The 16,774-nt window shown below is 37.1% G+C and overlaps 1 protein-coding gene across 6 annotated transcripts in view; it reads right to left on the bottom strand.

Annotated features, from left to right (window-relative positions):
- The window catches only part of SKIC3 (SKI3 subunit of superkiller complex), a 74,366-nt gene that overhangs the window by 55,783 nt on the left and 1,809 nt on the right, over positions 1–16,774 (bottom strand). For 5 of the 6 annotated variants that reach the window (XM_080681656.1, XM_080681660.1, XM_080681661.1 and 2 more), the window contains 9 exons: positions 12,061–12,132; positions 8,431–8,585; positions 6,951–7,041; positions 5,544–5,687; positions 4,385–4,476; positions 3,893–3,968; positions 3,213–3,353; positions 326–424; positions 109–217 (listed from right to left, as the gene is read on the bottom strand). In XM_080681656.1, coding sequence (XP_080537782.1) covers positions 109–217; positions 326–424; positions 3,213–3,353; positions 3,893–3,968; positions 4,385–4,476; positions 5,544–5,687; positions 6,951–7,040 — 751 coding nt within the window. In that variant the 5' untranslated portion in view covers position 7,041; positions 8,431–8,585; positions 12,061–12,132. The remainder of the gene's footprint in view (positions 1–108; positions 218–325; positions 425–3,212; positions 3,354–3,892; positions 3,969–4,384; positions 4,477–5,543; positions 5,688–6,950; positions 7,042–8,430; positions 8,586–12,060; positions 12,133–16,774) is intronic. The other variant, XM_080681659.1, reaches the window with a different exon arrangement.

The following is a 16,774-nucleotide window of genomic DNA, read 5'->3' as shown; positions in this document are numbered from 1 at the left end:
ATAATACCTTACACCTGGTAGGCACTAAAACCATTTTTTATCCATAGTAACATCACTCAACACATTCACACACCTCTAAGACACACACTGTAATAAAGAAGAAATTACCTGATTCAATTAAATGCAAACAAAGCACTTCTAATGGATATTGCACAGTGGGGTAGATGTTTATCATTCCTTCACAGGCCTTCTTCAACCTAGCAGTCTCATGAGGAAACTTGAAAATATAAAAGTAAAATTAACTAAGTAGCAATAAAATATACTTCTGGACACTTTCCTATTTAGAATAGAAAACTCACATTAGAGATTTTAAAAATCAACTTACTTTGGATAAACACTGAATGAAATGTCTATAAAGTTCTTGATGATCTTCACTAGGAATCTTATCTGATAAATCCAGTGCATTCTCAAAAGCAGTTAAAAGCTGAAACAAATAAACAAAAAAACTATCATCTGTAGCATATTTAAATGACAATGTAAAACAATTGAACGGTGTAAGACTCACACAAGCTACACACTCAACCAACTGCAAATGCATTTTATGGTATGGCCCTGATCATTTCAATGAGGAAAAACATGTATTTATAAGTTTTGGAATACATTCTAACTCCACTAGCTAGGGGACTGCACTGAACTAATAAGAAATAACTATAAATTGGCAACATTAATTTAACAAAATATTCTTATAAGTTTGCTGTTCCCTACAAAGTACTCAACCAGAGAAGTACAGTCTTATATGATAATGTAACAGCTACTGCTCAGATTATTTTTAAAACATCTCTTCTGAAACCACCAGCATGTTCTTTAGAACATCTTTAATGGAAGCAAATTTTTAATCTTAAAATATGTTTTATGAAGTTAAGTTACACTTTTGGTAAAAGAATACCAAAAATATGACTATACAATAATAAAATAATTTTTATACAGTATCATTAACTGACTTTGAAAAAAATTCCAAAAGAAGAATTCTAAATGTTTTGAGCCAGAACAGCAATATGAGAATCTAAGGCAAGCACTTTAAAAGATGCCATTCATTTGGTTATGTAAGTGCTACAGTTTTAAAAATATTTCCTATGCCTCTGTAACGAAAACTCATAATACAGTTTACTATCTCAAATTTTCTTTATAAAGCATGGTATAAAGTTCATATAAATAAAGTAAAATTTTACTAACTTAGTCAAGCACAAGGGTTTATAAAATTAAAAAAGGTAATGCAAATAATCCACATGGAAAATAGATGATACACTTGTTTCTGAACACACTTAAATAAAGCAGTTATCATTAGCATTCAAGTTGAAAATAACCACCCTCAAATATCCTATCGTATTTTTAATAGTTAGAAGCCAATTTTTAGGATAAGTATAATTAGTTCTCTTTCTTAAAGAGATATCTAATAAAGAGGGAATATGCTAATTGACCATCACACCCACAAAGATGGCGGCACCCACAGCCAATAAGGAGGGAATATGCTGATTGACTGCCATGCCCTCAAAGATGGTGGCGCCCAGTCCCCTCAGCTCCACAGGGCGGCAGGCACACAGCACAGCCAGGCCGGCCCCCAGCTGGGTCCGGCTGCTCCGCGCCTGCCTCCGGAGTCCCCCAGTCCCCTCAGGGCTGGCCTGAGGAGCAGGCAAGCCTCGGATGGTGGCTGCCTAGCTGCCCAGGGCCGGCCCGAGGTGCAGGCAAGCCTTGGATGGCGGCTGCCCAGCAGCCCAGGGCCAGCCGAGGCTCAGGTAATCAGCGCCAGCCAAGGCTTGCGCTGCCGGCAGTGGCAGCAGCAGAGGTGAGATGGGGGTGTCGCCTTCCCCTGATCGCCGGGTTGCCTACCGCCCCTGAGGGCTCCTGGACTGTGAGAGGGGGCAGGCCGCTGTGAGAGGGGGCAGGCCGGGCTGAGGGCCCCCCTCCTCCAGTGCATGAATTTTCATGCACCAGGCTTCTAGTAGTATAAATAATTCACAAAAACATCTTACTTATTTTGGTACGTGTTTGATTTTCTCGTAACCTATACTATTTCAAGGAAAATAATGATGTCATAACATGAAGATACAAATTAAGATAAGTTGGTAAGTCACCTTATTTTGTCACTGCTCAATTTTTTCCACAACTAAATCTATATATACACAGATAAACCAACACACAAACAACTGCAAAACTTATTCTCACATTCTTATCCCCAGCTCTTAGGGTACCCACCTCACCCAGTAGGCTCTTGAGAAACATTTTGTTTTGTTTTCTGTGTTTGTTTGTTTTTTACTTGATAAACATTTTTTGAATAAAAGAACAAATTAATGAGCAAACAAAGGAACAACATACAAAGAAATGAGCTTCCCATCCTATATAGAGCCCATTATTGCTTACATTTAAAATTTCAATTCAATTTAAAAAGTGTACACTGAGTGGCTTCATACTATAAGAAACTAAGTTTATTTTTAAACTTAAAAATATAAAAAAAATAGAATAATAAAGATATTCCCAATTATGGTTCAAAACCCATGTTTTTTAAGTTATTTTCAATTAATTAGTATTCAAAATGCACTTATAAATACTCTAAATAAAATACTCTGGTTGAATTGTTAAATCTCAGTGATTTAGTACTCTTAGTTCATAACATGCCTTTAAGGCACAACTTTTTAGAAATTACAGCAATTTTGTGAAAGCCAATTTCATAGTCTCTTTTTTACTGTGAAAAAATAACTGAATATATCTCCTATGAATATAAGGGATTAAAATTCTGATACCCTGAATACCAATTTCACTCTGTCCAGACTTAATATAAGACTGTAAGCCAATAATTCTGACTTTACAGGAAGAGCCTCTAAATTTAAAATTAAACACTTACAAAATATCTAGTCTGACATAAAGTACTTTTCTATATTCTACATAAATCATTACCCTTGCCCTGGATGGTGTGCTCAATGGTGTTTAGAGTGTCAGCCCCTGAAACCAAAGGTCAAGGGCACCTACCAGGGTTACAGGTTCGATATCTGGCCAGATAGGGGCTCATGCAGGAGGCAACCAATTGATGTGTCTTTCTCACACTGATGTCTCTCTCTCTCTCTCTCTCTCTCTCCCCTCTCCTCCCTCCCTTCCACTCTCTCTAAAAATCAATGGAAAAAATATCTTTGGGTGAGGATTAACAAAAAATATATAAATAAGTAAATATATCATTATGCTTGCATTTTCTAAATTCAGGGGAATAAACAGGTCAATACCAATTGCTGGGTCTCATTATTCTGATCCTCAGTGCTCTCAGCCAGCAACTGAGTCAATTTCCTCCACAGCTGATGAAGCTCTTGGTTGTCTGCACCTGCTTCTTGCCGTATCTTTATCAATTTGTGCCATGTTCGAGCCACCTATTGAGGAAATTTAAAATGGTTATTTTATCTTAAATACTAAAATGTCAATAAAGAAATAAAATCTGCAAATAAAAATATTTTTATCTGCTAATATATAAAAATAGCAAAAGCACAGAACTCCATTATTATGAACGCCATAAAAAATAAGTTGATTGGGTAAATTTACATAGTTCTCATACTAGAAATATTACTGAGCTACCAGAGTAGATACAGGAATAATGACAACATGTCCCAATCATCATAACTTATAGCATCAGCTACAGAGACACAGCAAATAGGCCATTATATTCTACAGATAATGCTTTTACTTATTTTATTAATTCCTGCAGTTTCAAAAAGCTTTGAAAGTTATAATACCTAAAATTTGAATTCTAGTTTAGTTTTCAAATCATTGTAATTTATATCATCCCTCTAAATTCTTTTAATACCATACAACATAACAATTTTTTAAATTTTCCCATAAGCTAAATGAAAGCTTTCTCCTAGTAATGGTTTATTAAAAAGAAATATACTACCGCAGAAAATCATTAGCCAACCTCTATGTGTTTCTTGTCTTGGTAATACAGATCCACAAGTTTCTTACAGACATCACACCACTTCTGTTTGTCAACACTTAGAATAAAAAAAAAAAAAAAGCTTTTGAATCTAATTAATAAAAACAATTGAAGGCTTAGAACATCAAAAGTAAATACCTCAATAATATTGTCAGTTACTACTTTAAATCAGTACACACTACAGCATTCATATTACAGTAAAATTTTATAAAATGAGACTCATAAAAAGAAAAGATTTAAGAAAGATTATCTTCGATTACACTGACTGAAAATAACATCCAAGTTCCCAAATTAGTTAATCTTCTATTAGTATTTTTATTGTTTTTATCACAATCAAGAGATTCTGCTATAACTATCTGAAAGAAAAATGTTTCCCGATTCCCAGTACATGATTAGAGTATTTCTATATAAATTTAATCAGTTTTCCTAATTCATGCTTTTAAAGAAACTGGCCTTTCCCCACATATTGATTACCTTTCATAAAGATCCAGGAGCTTTTGGTAAACACCAGGTAAGTCATCCTTACCATTTATCTGATTACATTTCTCATACAGGCTTGCTAACCCCTAAAAGAGGAAGTAGTAGAGATTACTCTTCCAAAAACATCTAATGTTCTTGCATTTATTTTGCTAAAGTGACAATCTATAAAGGTTATTCATAATAAAGATAATTATAATTAATAAATGAAATATGTCTGGGATTTGCCTACAAATAATTGGGAGTTGAAGGGAGTAGGTGCAAGTTTAGATTTAAAAAAATTGACTGAGGGATTTTTATTGAAGCTAGATGATGGGCATAGAAGGACTCATACCATTGTCTTTTGAAAATATATTTGAAATGTTCACTACAAAAAAATATGTTTTAATGGTTATTATACAATTTTAATCTCTAACACATTACCATATAACACTGCTTTTATATGGTGAAACAAATACAAAATCCAAGTAGTCTGTAGAAATTGTCATTTTTGTTTCAATAAAGATCAGATATCCTATACCAATCAGTACATAATAAAAACAAGCACCCGTATAAACATGTTATCAGATACCCTCATTCATGTTCATGCTCTTGTTTATATAAACCTGAGACAAATGGGTTCATGTACTCCAGAGCTTACCACTTCCTTTTAATCACAGTTTCTAAGTTGTGATTAAGATATGGAACAAAGTGATTAAATATGAAAAATTTGGAGACCATTAAAATAAGAAAAAAGACCATTAAATAAGAAAAAAGAATTTAACCTGTACTCAAAGATAGAGAATTGCAAATTTTCTGTTATTTTATTTTTAGAAAACATTAATCTACATTTCTTTTCTCTCAGGTAAACATAGAGAATATTCTTGATAAATCTTTCATATGCATATATAATTAGTGGGAGATTTACATAATAATGTTTCAATTCCATTCCTCACATTTGGAAATAATTCATTGGATTGTTAAATAGGGGTAAATAGCATCGTTGGCACCACTTTTTTGAAAAGTATCTTCAGGTTTAAAAAAATAAATTTCAATTTTTTTCTCATGTGGAGTTAAGTGGAGGTTTAATTTTTTTAAAAATAAAGCTGTTGCCTGTAATTTTAAAAATGAGAAAACAACTCTTTCTTATAACATGAGGAAAAATATTTTTACATACCTGCCAAGCTAGTAATTGGTCTGGCTCTAGTTCAGCCGCTTTCTTATAGGCACCCTGGGCCTGATCAGGTTGTTCTAGCTCGGCTGCGGCAACACCAATAAATACCCAGGCATTATAGTTATTTTTCTCTTGTTTTAACACTGTCTGATTTAAAAAATTAAAAGAGCAGGTCATTAAATTTTGGAAGTAATGGACAAACAACAAAAGACAGTCTATCTGAAGGTCAGAAAATCTACCACTAACTAGACAATCTTTAAAATGTCATTCAACCTCTGGTCTTCAGTTCCTCAGCGAGGGAGGGAGTTAGACTGGATCAGTAATTTTAAGGGGTCATAAATATGACGTATATTTTTTTTAAAGCTGCCCAAATAATACTAATGTCTCACCAAATGCGTCCCCTTGTCCCTTAAGAATACTGGGTATAAAAAGAACAATAAGACTGTTCTTAACACCCAACCATCCTGCCTGTCTCCATTCCACAGTGCTAGTGAACTCACAAATTGTTTTCCATATCGTTTAAGATTAAATGATATGTTTGTTTTCCCATTATGAATAAAAACTACTTCATACCTCTTTTTTCTAAATTTATTTTTATTTAAGTATAATTGGTATACAATCATATATTGGTTACATTAGTTTTAGGTGTACAATATCGTGATTTGACATTTTTATGCCTTACAATGTGATCACCCCACTAATTCTAGTAATCATCTCTCACTGTGTAAATTGATCACAATATTATTGACAATATTTATTTTACACCTCTTTTGTCTCAAACTTCCTATCAACTCCTCTTCCACTCTCACCTTATATTTCACTAAGAAAATAGAAGTCATCAGAGGAGATCACCCTCATTTTCCCATCCCAAATCTCCAACCTTGACAGCATGTGGGTCTGCATCTACTTTCCCTCCTTTTAAGATGGAAGAAGTTTCAAAGAACCTCCTCTTAAGCTCAGGACATCATCCTCTCTCACCTTCCCAAGGACTTCACTCCTACTACTCCCTCTATCTCTCCTGCACATTCAATTTCTCCTTCTGGACTGGAACATTCCCATCAGCATACAAAGGCACTTTAGAATCCACAAACCAAATAGAATTAAAATGTCAACACACTATTAAAGAATGACAACTGTAAGATACAGTAGAGTCCCACAGTAAACACATCAAAAGATACCTAAGAGACATTCAGGTTTTAAGAACTTGGCTTTGATAAATTGCCAATACAGAGAAAGACAAAATTAAGTGAGACAGAGCAGCTTATGGCAGCATAACCACTCTAGCTGTTCTACTAAATAACCTTACTACCTTTGTTATATATAAACAGTAAATGGCTCCTGTATCATGAATTGATAATGCTTATAAAGAGGTAACACACTTTCATTGTGGAAGAACAAAATATCAGTTACCTTACAATGTTTCAAAGCTTCTTTGTATTCTTTGTTTCTGATTGCATCTCTAGCACTTTTTAGGGCAGTCTTCACTTCCTTGCTAGACATTCTGTCAAAATAAAAAGCCTGACTGAATGTACAAAAATAAACTGCCTAACTACGACAGCTCCAGCAAACTTAACCATCTGAAAAAGGCACATGTGATTCCTTCTACCAGGAATACTCTTTCCCCCTTTCATATACACACAGCTTATTCCCACACCTCTTCAGATTTTCACTCAAGTGTCACTTCCTTAGTGAAACCTTCACTGGCCACCCTATTTAAAATGTCAACCCTGCCTTAACCCACTCACAACCACCCAATATTCCCTTAACCTCCTCTCTAACAATGCATTTATTTTTCTTCAAAGCATTTATCATCATCTTATACACTTATATTTTATACACTATATATTTTACTTAATTATATTATTTATTATCTGTTTCCAACCCCATCAGAACATAATTTTCACACAGGCAGGGATTTTTGACTGACAAAGTGTACACATTAATAAATATTTGTTGAAGCTCAGTTGCATTTGAATTATACTCACTCTCCACAAAGTAGGCTAAAACAACAACGATCCTATGGACCAGGACCCAAAACACATACCAATTTCAATTCAATTCTACACTAAGCAAGTTAGTAGAATAAGCCCAAGTCACAGAGTATGAACACTAACACAAATTTCAATAACTCTGATATAAGAGTTTAAGAGAGCATTCTGTTTTTAAGCTAAGTCTCTTTAATATATAAATCAGGATATTAACTTTCTTCATAATAAGGGTTACTTAGGATTATAGTAATATAGTATTCTTCGTAATATAGTAATCTTTGAAAAGAAGTAAATGCAATGTTTACACTTAAATGAAGGTGATGAATATGCAAGTACACAAACTTCAGTCATAAAAATATATCAATTGGTAGACAAAGCATTTCTTCATTTAAGATATAGTACTTAATTTTAAGTGAACTAACATATCTGAGATTTCACAACTTATTCTGATTTACCAGTAAACAGGTCAAATTTAATTACAATTTGATGTTGAAAAAAGAAACATTTGTATTTTTTGCCAACTTCACTGAACTCTAATATCATCAGGAAGGTAAAACAAAGCTGCATAAACGTTAAGTCGTTACAGACTGCAGATGTTCAAGGCAGCAAAATGAACAAGGCAGATGGCTTGATGACCTGGTACATCAACAGTCCTTTCTATCCAAAAGAGGCTGAGGTAGAAGCACAAGATCAAAGAAGTTACAGAATTTTAAAAAATCCTTTGACTTAAGAATGTTAGATTAAAAATAAAATAAAAGTTAAGATATCATAAAATCAATTTATATACAGCCAGAACCAAATTCCCTTAATTGACATAAAAATGACTTTTCACCTAATTACAATAATTATGTAAGTAAAGCAACATATTTCATATACTATTATTTTAGAAACTGCCCTCTTACTTGCAATTATCTTGGTATAAATTTATAGCTGGAAACTTCAGAAGGATTTTTCCCGTAGTTTACCAATCTTGATTGGAGTAGGCAACAAATTTCAATGCTGATTTCACAATAAGTTTTTTCATGCCAAAGTTATCTTTGGTGGGTAAACCTGCAGACTAAAAAGAAAAGAACATCAATGATGATAACATCTAATCTAAACTAATAAAAAAAATCCAGTAACAAAATCAAGAGTTCAAGTTAAAAAAGAACAAAAACAGTTTCAAGATAAAGCCAAGCAAAAACAAACAGAAGAATACAACTTTTCCAGGACAAATATCATCTTTCTATCACCCAACACTGAACAAGGTAGAACCAACCAGCACCAACACTCCCAAGCTAAACATAGCATACTATCTAATAAAAGAATAATATTCAAATTGACCATACCTCCGCTACACCCACAAGCCACGCCCACCAGCCAATCAGGAGTGAATATGCAAATAAACCCAACCAATATGGCTACGGCCACAGAGAGCAGGAGGGAGGCTTGGGTTTCCCCGGCAATGAAGGAAGCCAAGCTTTCCGCACACCCTGGCGGGCCCAGACCTCCACTCCAAGCTACAAAGTTTCAATTATAGGAGATAAATAAAGCCAAAGAGAAATGGTGGCAGCCACGGAGCTGGAGAGAGCAGGAGGCTAGGGTTGCCCTCGGCGATGGAGGAAGCCAAGCTTTCCGCACACCCTGGCCTGCCTTGGCCTCCGCTTAAGACTACAAAGTTTCAATTATAGAAGATAAATAAATCCCAACAGAAATGGCTGCCACCACGAAGGGAGCAGAAGGCTTGGCTCCGCTCCAGGCTACAAAGTTTCAATTGTAGAAGATAAATAAATCCCAGATACCAAGCCTCCACTTGGGTTGCCTTGTTCTTTGTGGCCGGCATGCAAAGCACCACAGGCCCCTCGTCCAGGCCGCCCCACGCCCCAAGGGAACCCCCACCCTGATCCAGAACACCCTTCAGGGCAAACCAGCTGGCCCCCACCTGTGCACCAGGCCTCTATCCTATCTAAGAGAGTAATATGCAGATTGACCATCACTCCAACACACAAGATGGCTGCCCCCATGTGGTCAAAGATCCTGCCCCCTTGTGGACACAAGATGGCCACCACAAGATGTCCAGCAGGGGAGGGCAGTTGGAAGGGACCAGGCCTGCAAGGGAGGGCAGTTGTGGGCGATCAGGCCAGCAGGGGAGGGCAGTTAGGGGTGACCAGGCCTGCAGGGGAGGGAAGTTAGGGGTGACCTGGCCTTCAGGGGAGGGAAGTTAGGGGCAAACAGGCTGTCAGGGGAGCAGTTAGGCATCAATCAGGCTGGCAGAGGAGTGGTTAGGGGGTGATCAGGCTGGCAGGCAGAAGCGGTTAGGGGCAATCAGGAAGGCAGGCAGACGAGCATTTGGGAGGCAGCAGTCCTCGATTGTGAGAGGGATCCCCACCGGGATCAGGCCTAAATGGGCAGATGGATATCCCTCGAGGGGTCCCAGATTGGAGAGGGTGCAGGCTGGGCTGAGGGACACTCCCCACCCCGTGCACGAATTTCGTGCACCGGGCCTCTAGTATGACATAAAAGAAATAGCAAAGAAGGCCTCTCTAAATCAAGCATATGAGTCATTAGTGAATCAAATGCTAAACTAGGCATAATGACTGCAAGTGCAACAAGAATTCAAAGAAAAGTATGGTGTGAAGTAATTAACAGCTACCAGATGGCGAAGACAGGACTTGAGAGTGGATAGGTAAAGTAGAGCACCAGATTACAGAAGACCTTCATAGTCAGACCAGTTTAGACTTAAATATAGCAGCAAACACAGAGCTGTTAAATGCTTCTAAGTAGGCTATTTTTTAAGACCACTAGAGACAAACTCCATTCCTCTCTTGGTAACCAATACTAATGTTCAATACCCTTCCATATCTCTATATGTCTCCATATGTAGCTACACTTACTTATGTAAATACAATTATTCTTGCTTTGGTGGAATCCTGCTTTCTTCTCTTCCTATTCCTTCTTCTTTGATTTGGCATTTAGCATAATATGCCAGCAATGAAGCCCTCTGTTCACCTAAAATATACACTGAGTGGCCAGATTATTATGATCTCTGAATGCATAATAATCTGGCCACTCAGTATATATCCTATATAATAAAAGGCTAATATGCAAATTGTCCCCTTGACCAGGAGTTCGACCAACAGGCAGGCCAGCCAACCGCCCATGTCCCCTCCCGCTGGCCAGACCCCACCCATGCACAAATTCATGCACCTGGCCTCTAATATATATTTATACACACACACACACACACACACACACACACACACTGAGTGGCCAGATTATTATGCATTCAGAGATCATAATAATCTGGCCACTCAGTGTATACACACACACACACACACACACACACACACACACACACACACTGAGTGGCCAGATTATTATGCATTCAGAGATCATAATAATCTGGCCACTCAGTGTATACACACACACACACACACACACACACACACACACACGTATGTTTCAGGGGTTTAAGTAACTTTCTTAAAGACAAAAAAAAAAAAAAATCTGCTACTTTCTAGCCCTGAAAACATCTTCCTCTTTTGGGGAAGTAGGGTGAAGGGAGAGGCTTATTCACTCATTTCCCAAACAAAGCTTTACTGAGCACCAACCATCTACTAGGTACCATCAAACCCATTTCCTGTCACAAAGTAAAAACCTACTATCCAAAAGAACTCCAGGTAATCCCATACTCCTCTATTTGGGATACTTCCCTCCATTCTGGGCATTTCCAACACTTTAAAGAAAAATCTAGCTCTCTTACAAGTGTCTAATCTTCTCCCTCAGCCCCGCACTCTTTCCCCTTATACCTCTCCTTCTACTTTTCTCTCCTCAATTTCAACTGACTTTTTAAAAATAAGAGCATTCGTTTTGCACATTTTCACTCAATAAACGTTTTCTACTACCAACTGAAAAGGTTTTAACTCAGCATACCAAGCATAAAAAGTAGCAACAACTTCACTTTCAAAAAGTTAGAAAGTGACAACCATGCCAAATAGAAAATGATATACCTCAAAACTAATAAATAGCCGAAACCGGTTTGGCTCAGTGGATAGAGCATTGGACTGCGGACTGAAGAGTCCCGGGTTCGATTCCGGTCAAGGGCATGTACCTTGGTTGCGGGCACATCCCCAGTGGGAGGTGTGCAGGAGGCAGCTGATCGATGTTTCTCTCTCATCGATGTTTCTAGCTCTCTATCCCTCTCCCTTCCTTTCTGTGAAATATCAATAAAATATATTTAAAAAAAAACAAAACTAATAAATAGAGATAGGTGGAGTAATATATCCTATACACCCAACTTGAAGCTATGGAACCTTAAGCTATATTCAGTTATGCAGCTACAAAGATTCCACAAAGCAAAAATAATAACATTTACAAATAATAGTAACAATAATGACAATGAAAGTAATTACAGAAAAGCAAAACTGATACCTTTAAATGTAATAAAAGTCTAAAAGTATTTTGTGATGACTTTTCTTATAGAAGGAATTGGTAAAAACAATCATTTAGTAAAAGACTCCAATTACCTACTATTGAGCATTCTAAGCACTTACCTTTTACCTATTATCACTAGCTCTATCTTCTTTCTGCATTGAATTTCAGATTGTTCCTTAACCGTTATCCATCTAAATTAGTAAAACATGAAACATTAGGCACATATAAAAAAGAGGACACACCCAAAACCTACTGAACTTTTTTTAATATATTAGATTCAAGTTCAATTTTCATATAACTTAAAACATGAGAAATTATTATGTACAATTTTTCATTTTTTCTTTCCCAAAGAGACACTGATCTTAATCTCCAACTTTCAAAATTAGTCTAAACCATGTTCCTGTAGCCTCAGGAGATAAAAGGAACTTCCATAAACAATCGAGTTCTGAAAAAATATTCCAGGAACACAAACTACACTAACTTCAATATAAAAACTGAGCCAAAAGAGAAAATTGTCTATTTCTGCACTACTTTGTTTTGAATCTAGGACAATTAAGGGCACTTATTTATACCCAAACTACACCAAAGTGATCCTTGTTCTAAGCCATATAAAGCATTTAAATATTTTTTAAAAGATGTATTTCTTTACTTTTCTTTTTTTTAAATAAATTTTATTGATTTTTTACAGAGAGGAAGGGAGAGGGATAGAGAGTTAGAAACATCAATGAGAGAGAAACACCGATCAGCTGCCTCCTGCACACCTCCTGCTGGGGATGTGCCAGCAACCAAGGTACATGCCCTTGGCCGGAATCGAACCTGGGACCTTTCAGTCCACAGGCCGACTCTCTATCCACTGAGCCAAACTGGCCAGGGCAAGAATTTAAATATTTTTAAATGATGCCCACATTATGCAATTAGAATACTGTAGTTCATAAGTTAATGAAAATAGAGATCACTTTTGCTGAAACCGGTTTGGCTCAGTGGATAGAGCGTTGGCCTGCGGACTGAAGGGTCCCGGGTTCGATTCCGGTCAGGGGCACGTACCTTGGTTGCGGGCACATCCCCAGTAGGAGGTGTGCAGGAGGCAACTGATCGATGTTTCTCTCTCATTGATGTTTCTGGCTCTCTCCCTTCCTCTCTGTAAAAAATCAATAAAATATATTTTTTTTTAAAAAAAGAAAGAAAATACAGATCACTTTTTTAAGATTAAAAATCCATCTAAATAGCCATCTAAAATATTGACACAATTTCTACATAACTACAAAGTCTAAGTATTTTTTATGGCATCCCTGGAATAAATTTTGTCAAACAAAATTAATCCAGAATGCTTCATGGAGAGAATAAAGTGGTTTTGAAAAACTGAACAGATTTTTTAAAATACATTTATATTTTTATTAATTTTAGAGAGGAAAGGAGAGAGAGAGAGAGAGAGAGAGAGAGAGAGAGAGAGAGAGATCAATGATTAGAGAAAATCATTGATTGGCTGCCTCCTGCATGCCCCCTAAAGGGAATCAAGCTCACAACCAGGCATATGCCCTTGACTGGAATCAAACCCGGGACCCTTCAGTCCGCAGGCCAACACTCTATCCACTGAGCCAAACCAGCTAGGGCTGAACAGAGTTGTATTTTTTTTAAAAAATATGCTACTTGAAAACTAGGAAATGAACAACATTTAGATGAAGCAGGTGGGGATGAACAAGAAACAGAAAGCGAGTTTCTGGACTAAACATGCTATCAATATACTTAAATTGAATGATTAGTTCCACAGAAAACCATCTTACTGTAAAGAAAACAAAAATTTGTGATCCAAACAATGTTAAGGAAAGTAAACATTAAAACAAGGGGTGGGGAGGTAAAATAAATGTTAAAACCTGACTCTTCACATCACTAACTTCTTTAAGCCCTCTTCCAGTTACACTTGATTATTCTTCTCATCCAACCTATTTTAATTTATTACTCAGTCACTTCAACTCTGTTCTTCCAAAATACCCCAGATTTTATCAGTCCCTTTATTCTGCCATATCCACCCACCAAAGCAAGACTTAATCTGGTTGAGAAGGGGCTTAGGAACCGGATGGATCTGGGTTCAAGTGCCATTAGACCCTGGGCATCTTATTTCATAACTCTATGCATAGTTCTTCGTCGGTAAAGTAAGGATTACATCAGTTAACTGATAGATACATAGATGAAGTGCCTGAACACAATACATATAATGTCTGTTCTCCTTATCTACTGCCACCCTCTAAATCAGGGGTGGGGAACCTTTTTTCTGTTAAGGGCTATCTGGATAATTACAACATTATTCACAAGCCAGACAAAATTATCAACTAAAAAATTAGCCTGATGCCTGGCCTGTGAGGCGTGGTGGTTGAGCATCGACCTATGAACCAGGGGTTATGGTTCAATTCCCAGTCAGGGCACATGCCTGGGTTGTGGGCGTGGTGCCCAGTAGGGAGTGTGCAGGAGGCAGACGATTACGATTCTCTCTCATTACTGATGCTTCTCTCTTCCTCTCCCTTCCTCTCTGAAATCAATAAAAATACATTTTTTAAAAAATTAGCCTTCTATATTTGGTCAAACATTTAACTAACTCACCCGTAATGAATGCCTTGGCAGGGCCAGACCAAATGATTTCGTGGGCCCTATATGGCCCATGGGCCGGATGTTCCCCACCTCAGCTCTATATCAATTTCACTACTTTTTTTCCATTCCTAATCCACAGTGGTTATTATATACTTTCTCTACACATATAAGGTCCCCAAGCCTCTCCTTCCTGGACCTCTCAAGAAGCAACCTTCTTGCCTATGTTCCTCAAAAGATGGCTATCATTAAATACAAGTATCCTCTTCAAATTGGTCAGTGTACATACAAATACTAGATTAAAGCCTCAACAGACACCACTCCCTCTTCTGAACCACCGAAGCATTTATTGGTTGAGCTATTCAACTGACACTTAACAGATGCTTTTTATTATTCTGTATAGATGTGTCCTGACTCCCAAGTCAAACAAGTCCCTAAATAAAGGTAACATACCTTGATGTAATGTACATCATTACGATGATGTAAGGAGTTCCTTACATATCCAACACCTATTGTGTACTACGATCTTCCAGCTTTCAGAGCCTACTCAAACACACGGAGTTTTCAGTTCCCCCCAAAGCAGTAATTCTCCATTTGCTAAAGTGGGAGGAAGAATCTTCTTTTCAACATTAGCTCACATTCCTTTTTTCACCAGCGCCAGAGCTTCCACCTCTACATCTTTACTCTCCCACTCAGCCTGCCCACATTTGCTTCTGTTTATTCAAATACTACATGTAATTCAAGTGTCAAGCATAAAGCCTTCTCAGATGAATCTCACAGTAGTCCAAACTTTATAATTTATCTATACCAACATTTCCAAAAATGTATCCCAAGAAATATTAATTGCTTAAAGGTGTTAATATATAGCCTAGTGATTTTGTGAACAGTGCACATTATATATGTCACTCTTTGAAAGCCACATGCATTTTAGCCTTTTAAAGGCTCTGAGAAGTCCTAAAGACCCAAACCAGCAATTCTACAACTTATGTTACTATGAAACATTTATTTCAATGAACAACAATTAACATTGTGAAGCAACCTAGTATTCTCCAAAGTACAATTGGGATTTGTGGTTTTGAGTTTTGGTTTGTTTGGCAATTAACAACTTTTTTCTTTCTTTTTTTCCCCTTTGTTGCTCAATCCCTCCATGACCCATGCCCTCTGCCCAGAGCTGTCAGCCTAGTCATTAACTGTACTTTTTGATACCTTTTATACTGTTATTAAATTTACAAGTGTGTGTGTGTGTGTGTGTGTGTGTGTGTGTGTGTGTGTTTTCCCTGGAAGTTCCTTAGGAGCAAAGACTATTTACACTACTCTTTTAGTTCCTAGTATCTGGCACATTGTGATATTCAACAAATGTTCACCAAATCGCTGCAGGTGAAGACAATACTACATTTAATCCACAGTCACTAACTGGACATTAAAAGAAGTATGAAGAACTAAAATCTAGACCAAGACTTTTATGAACTGCACAGTTAAGTATTTCACTAAAGCAAGCAATTCCTAACAAACAAATCTTTAATCAGGGGTGAGGAATCTTTTTTCTGCCAAGGGCCATTTGGAGATTCATAACATCATTTGTGGGCCATACAAAATTATCAACTTAAAAATTAGCCTGCTATATTTGGTCAAACATTTAAGTAACTTACCCCTAATGCCTTAGCAGGGCCAGACCAAATGATTTCCTGGGCCTTAAATGGTCCGAGGGCCAGACATTCCCTCCCTCCCCCACTTTAACTGATGACTTAGACATGTAACGCAGCCCCTACCCTCATTGAAACACACATATACATACATGTACACACACAGAGATGCACACTCACATCTCAAAAGTTCCTTTTCTGATAAAGTTACAATTAGCAAAAATGCTCTATGTGCAGAGAGTGATGAAAATAATGAAGAAACCTGAAATTATATAATAACTAGTTGAAGGAACTGGGGAAGGTGTTGGGGTGGGAGGAAAGGTGGGGAAAAGGTGAGAAGGGTAGTTTAAAAGGAGAGATTATTCATGGAAAGTGAAGAGAAATGGATGAATGTATGGTTAAAAGTAGAGAAAGGCTGACTTCAGCTCAAAATAAGGACTTCTAATAATCAGACCAGTACAAATGTGGAATGGCTGCTCATAGGAATTGTGTTTCCCATAACTGGAAATGAAAAAGCACAGACTGGACAGCCCACTGGCGATAACAATGTAGGACAAATTGAATGTCAGATGAGAAGTTAGACTAGAAGCCTCTTAGAGTCTTCCAGTGT

This window comes from Plecotus auritus, assembly GCF_963455305.1.
Source record: "Plecotus auritus genome assembly, chromosome: 7".
Lineage (NCBI taxonomy): Eukaryota > Metazoa > Chordata > Mammalia > Chiroptera > Vespertilionidae > Plecotus > Plecotus auritus.
Note: the sequence above shows the minus strand (reverse complement) of the source record. Positions and strands in the feature narration are given on the sequence as shown.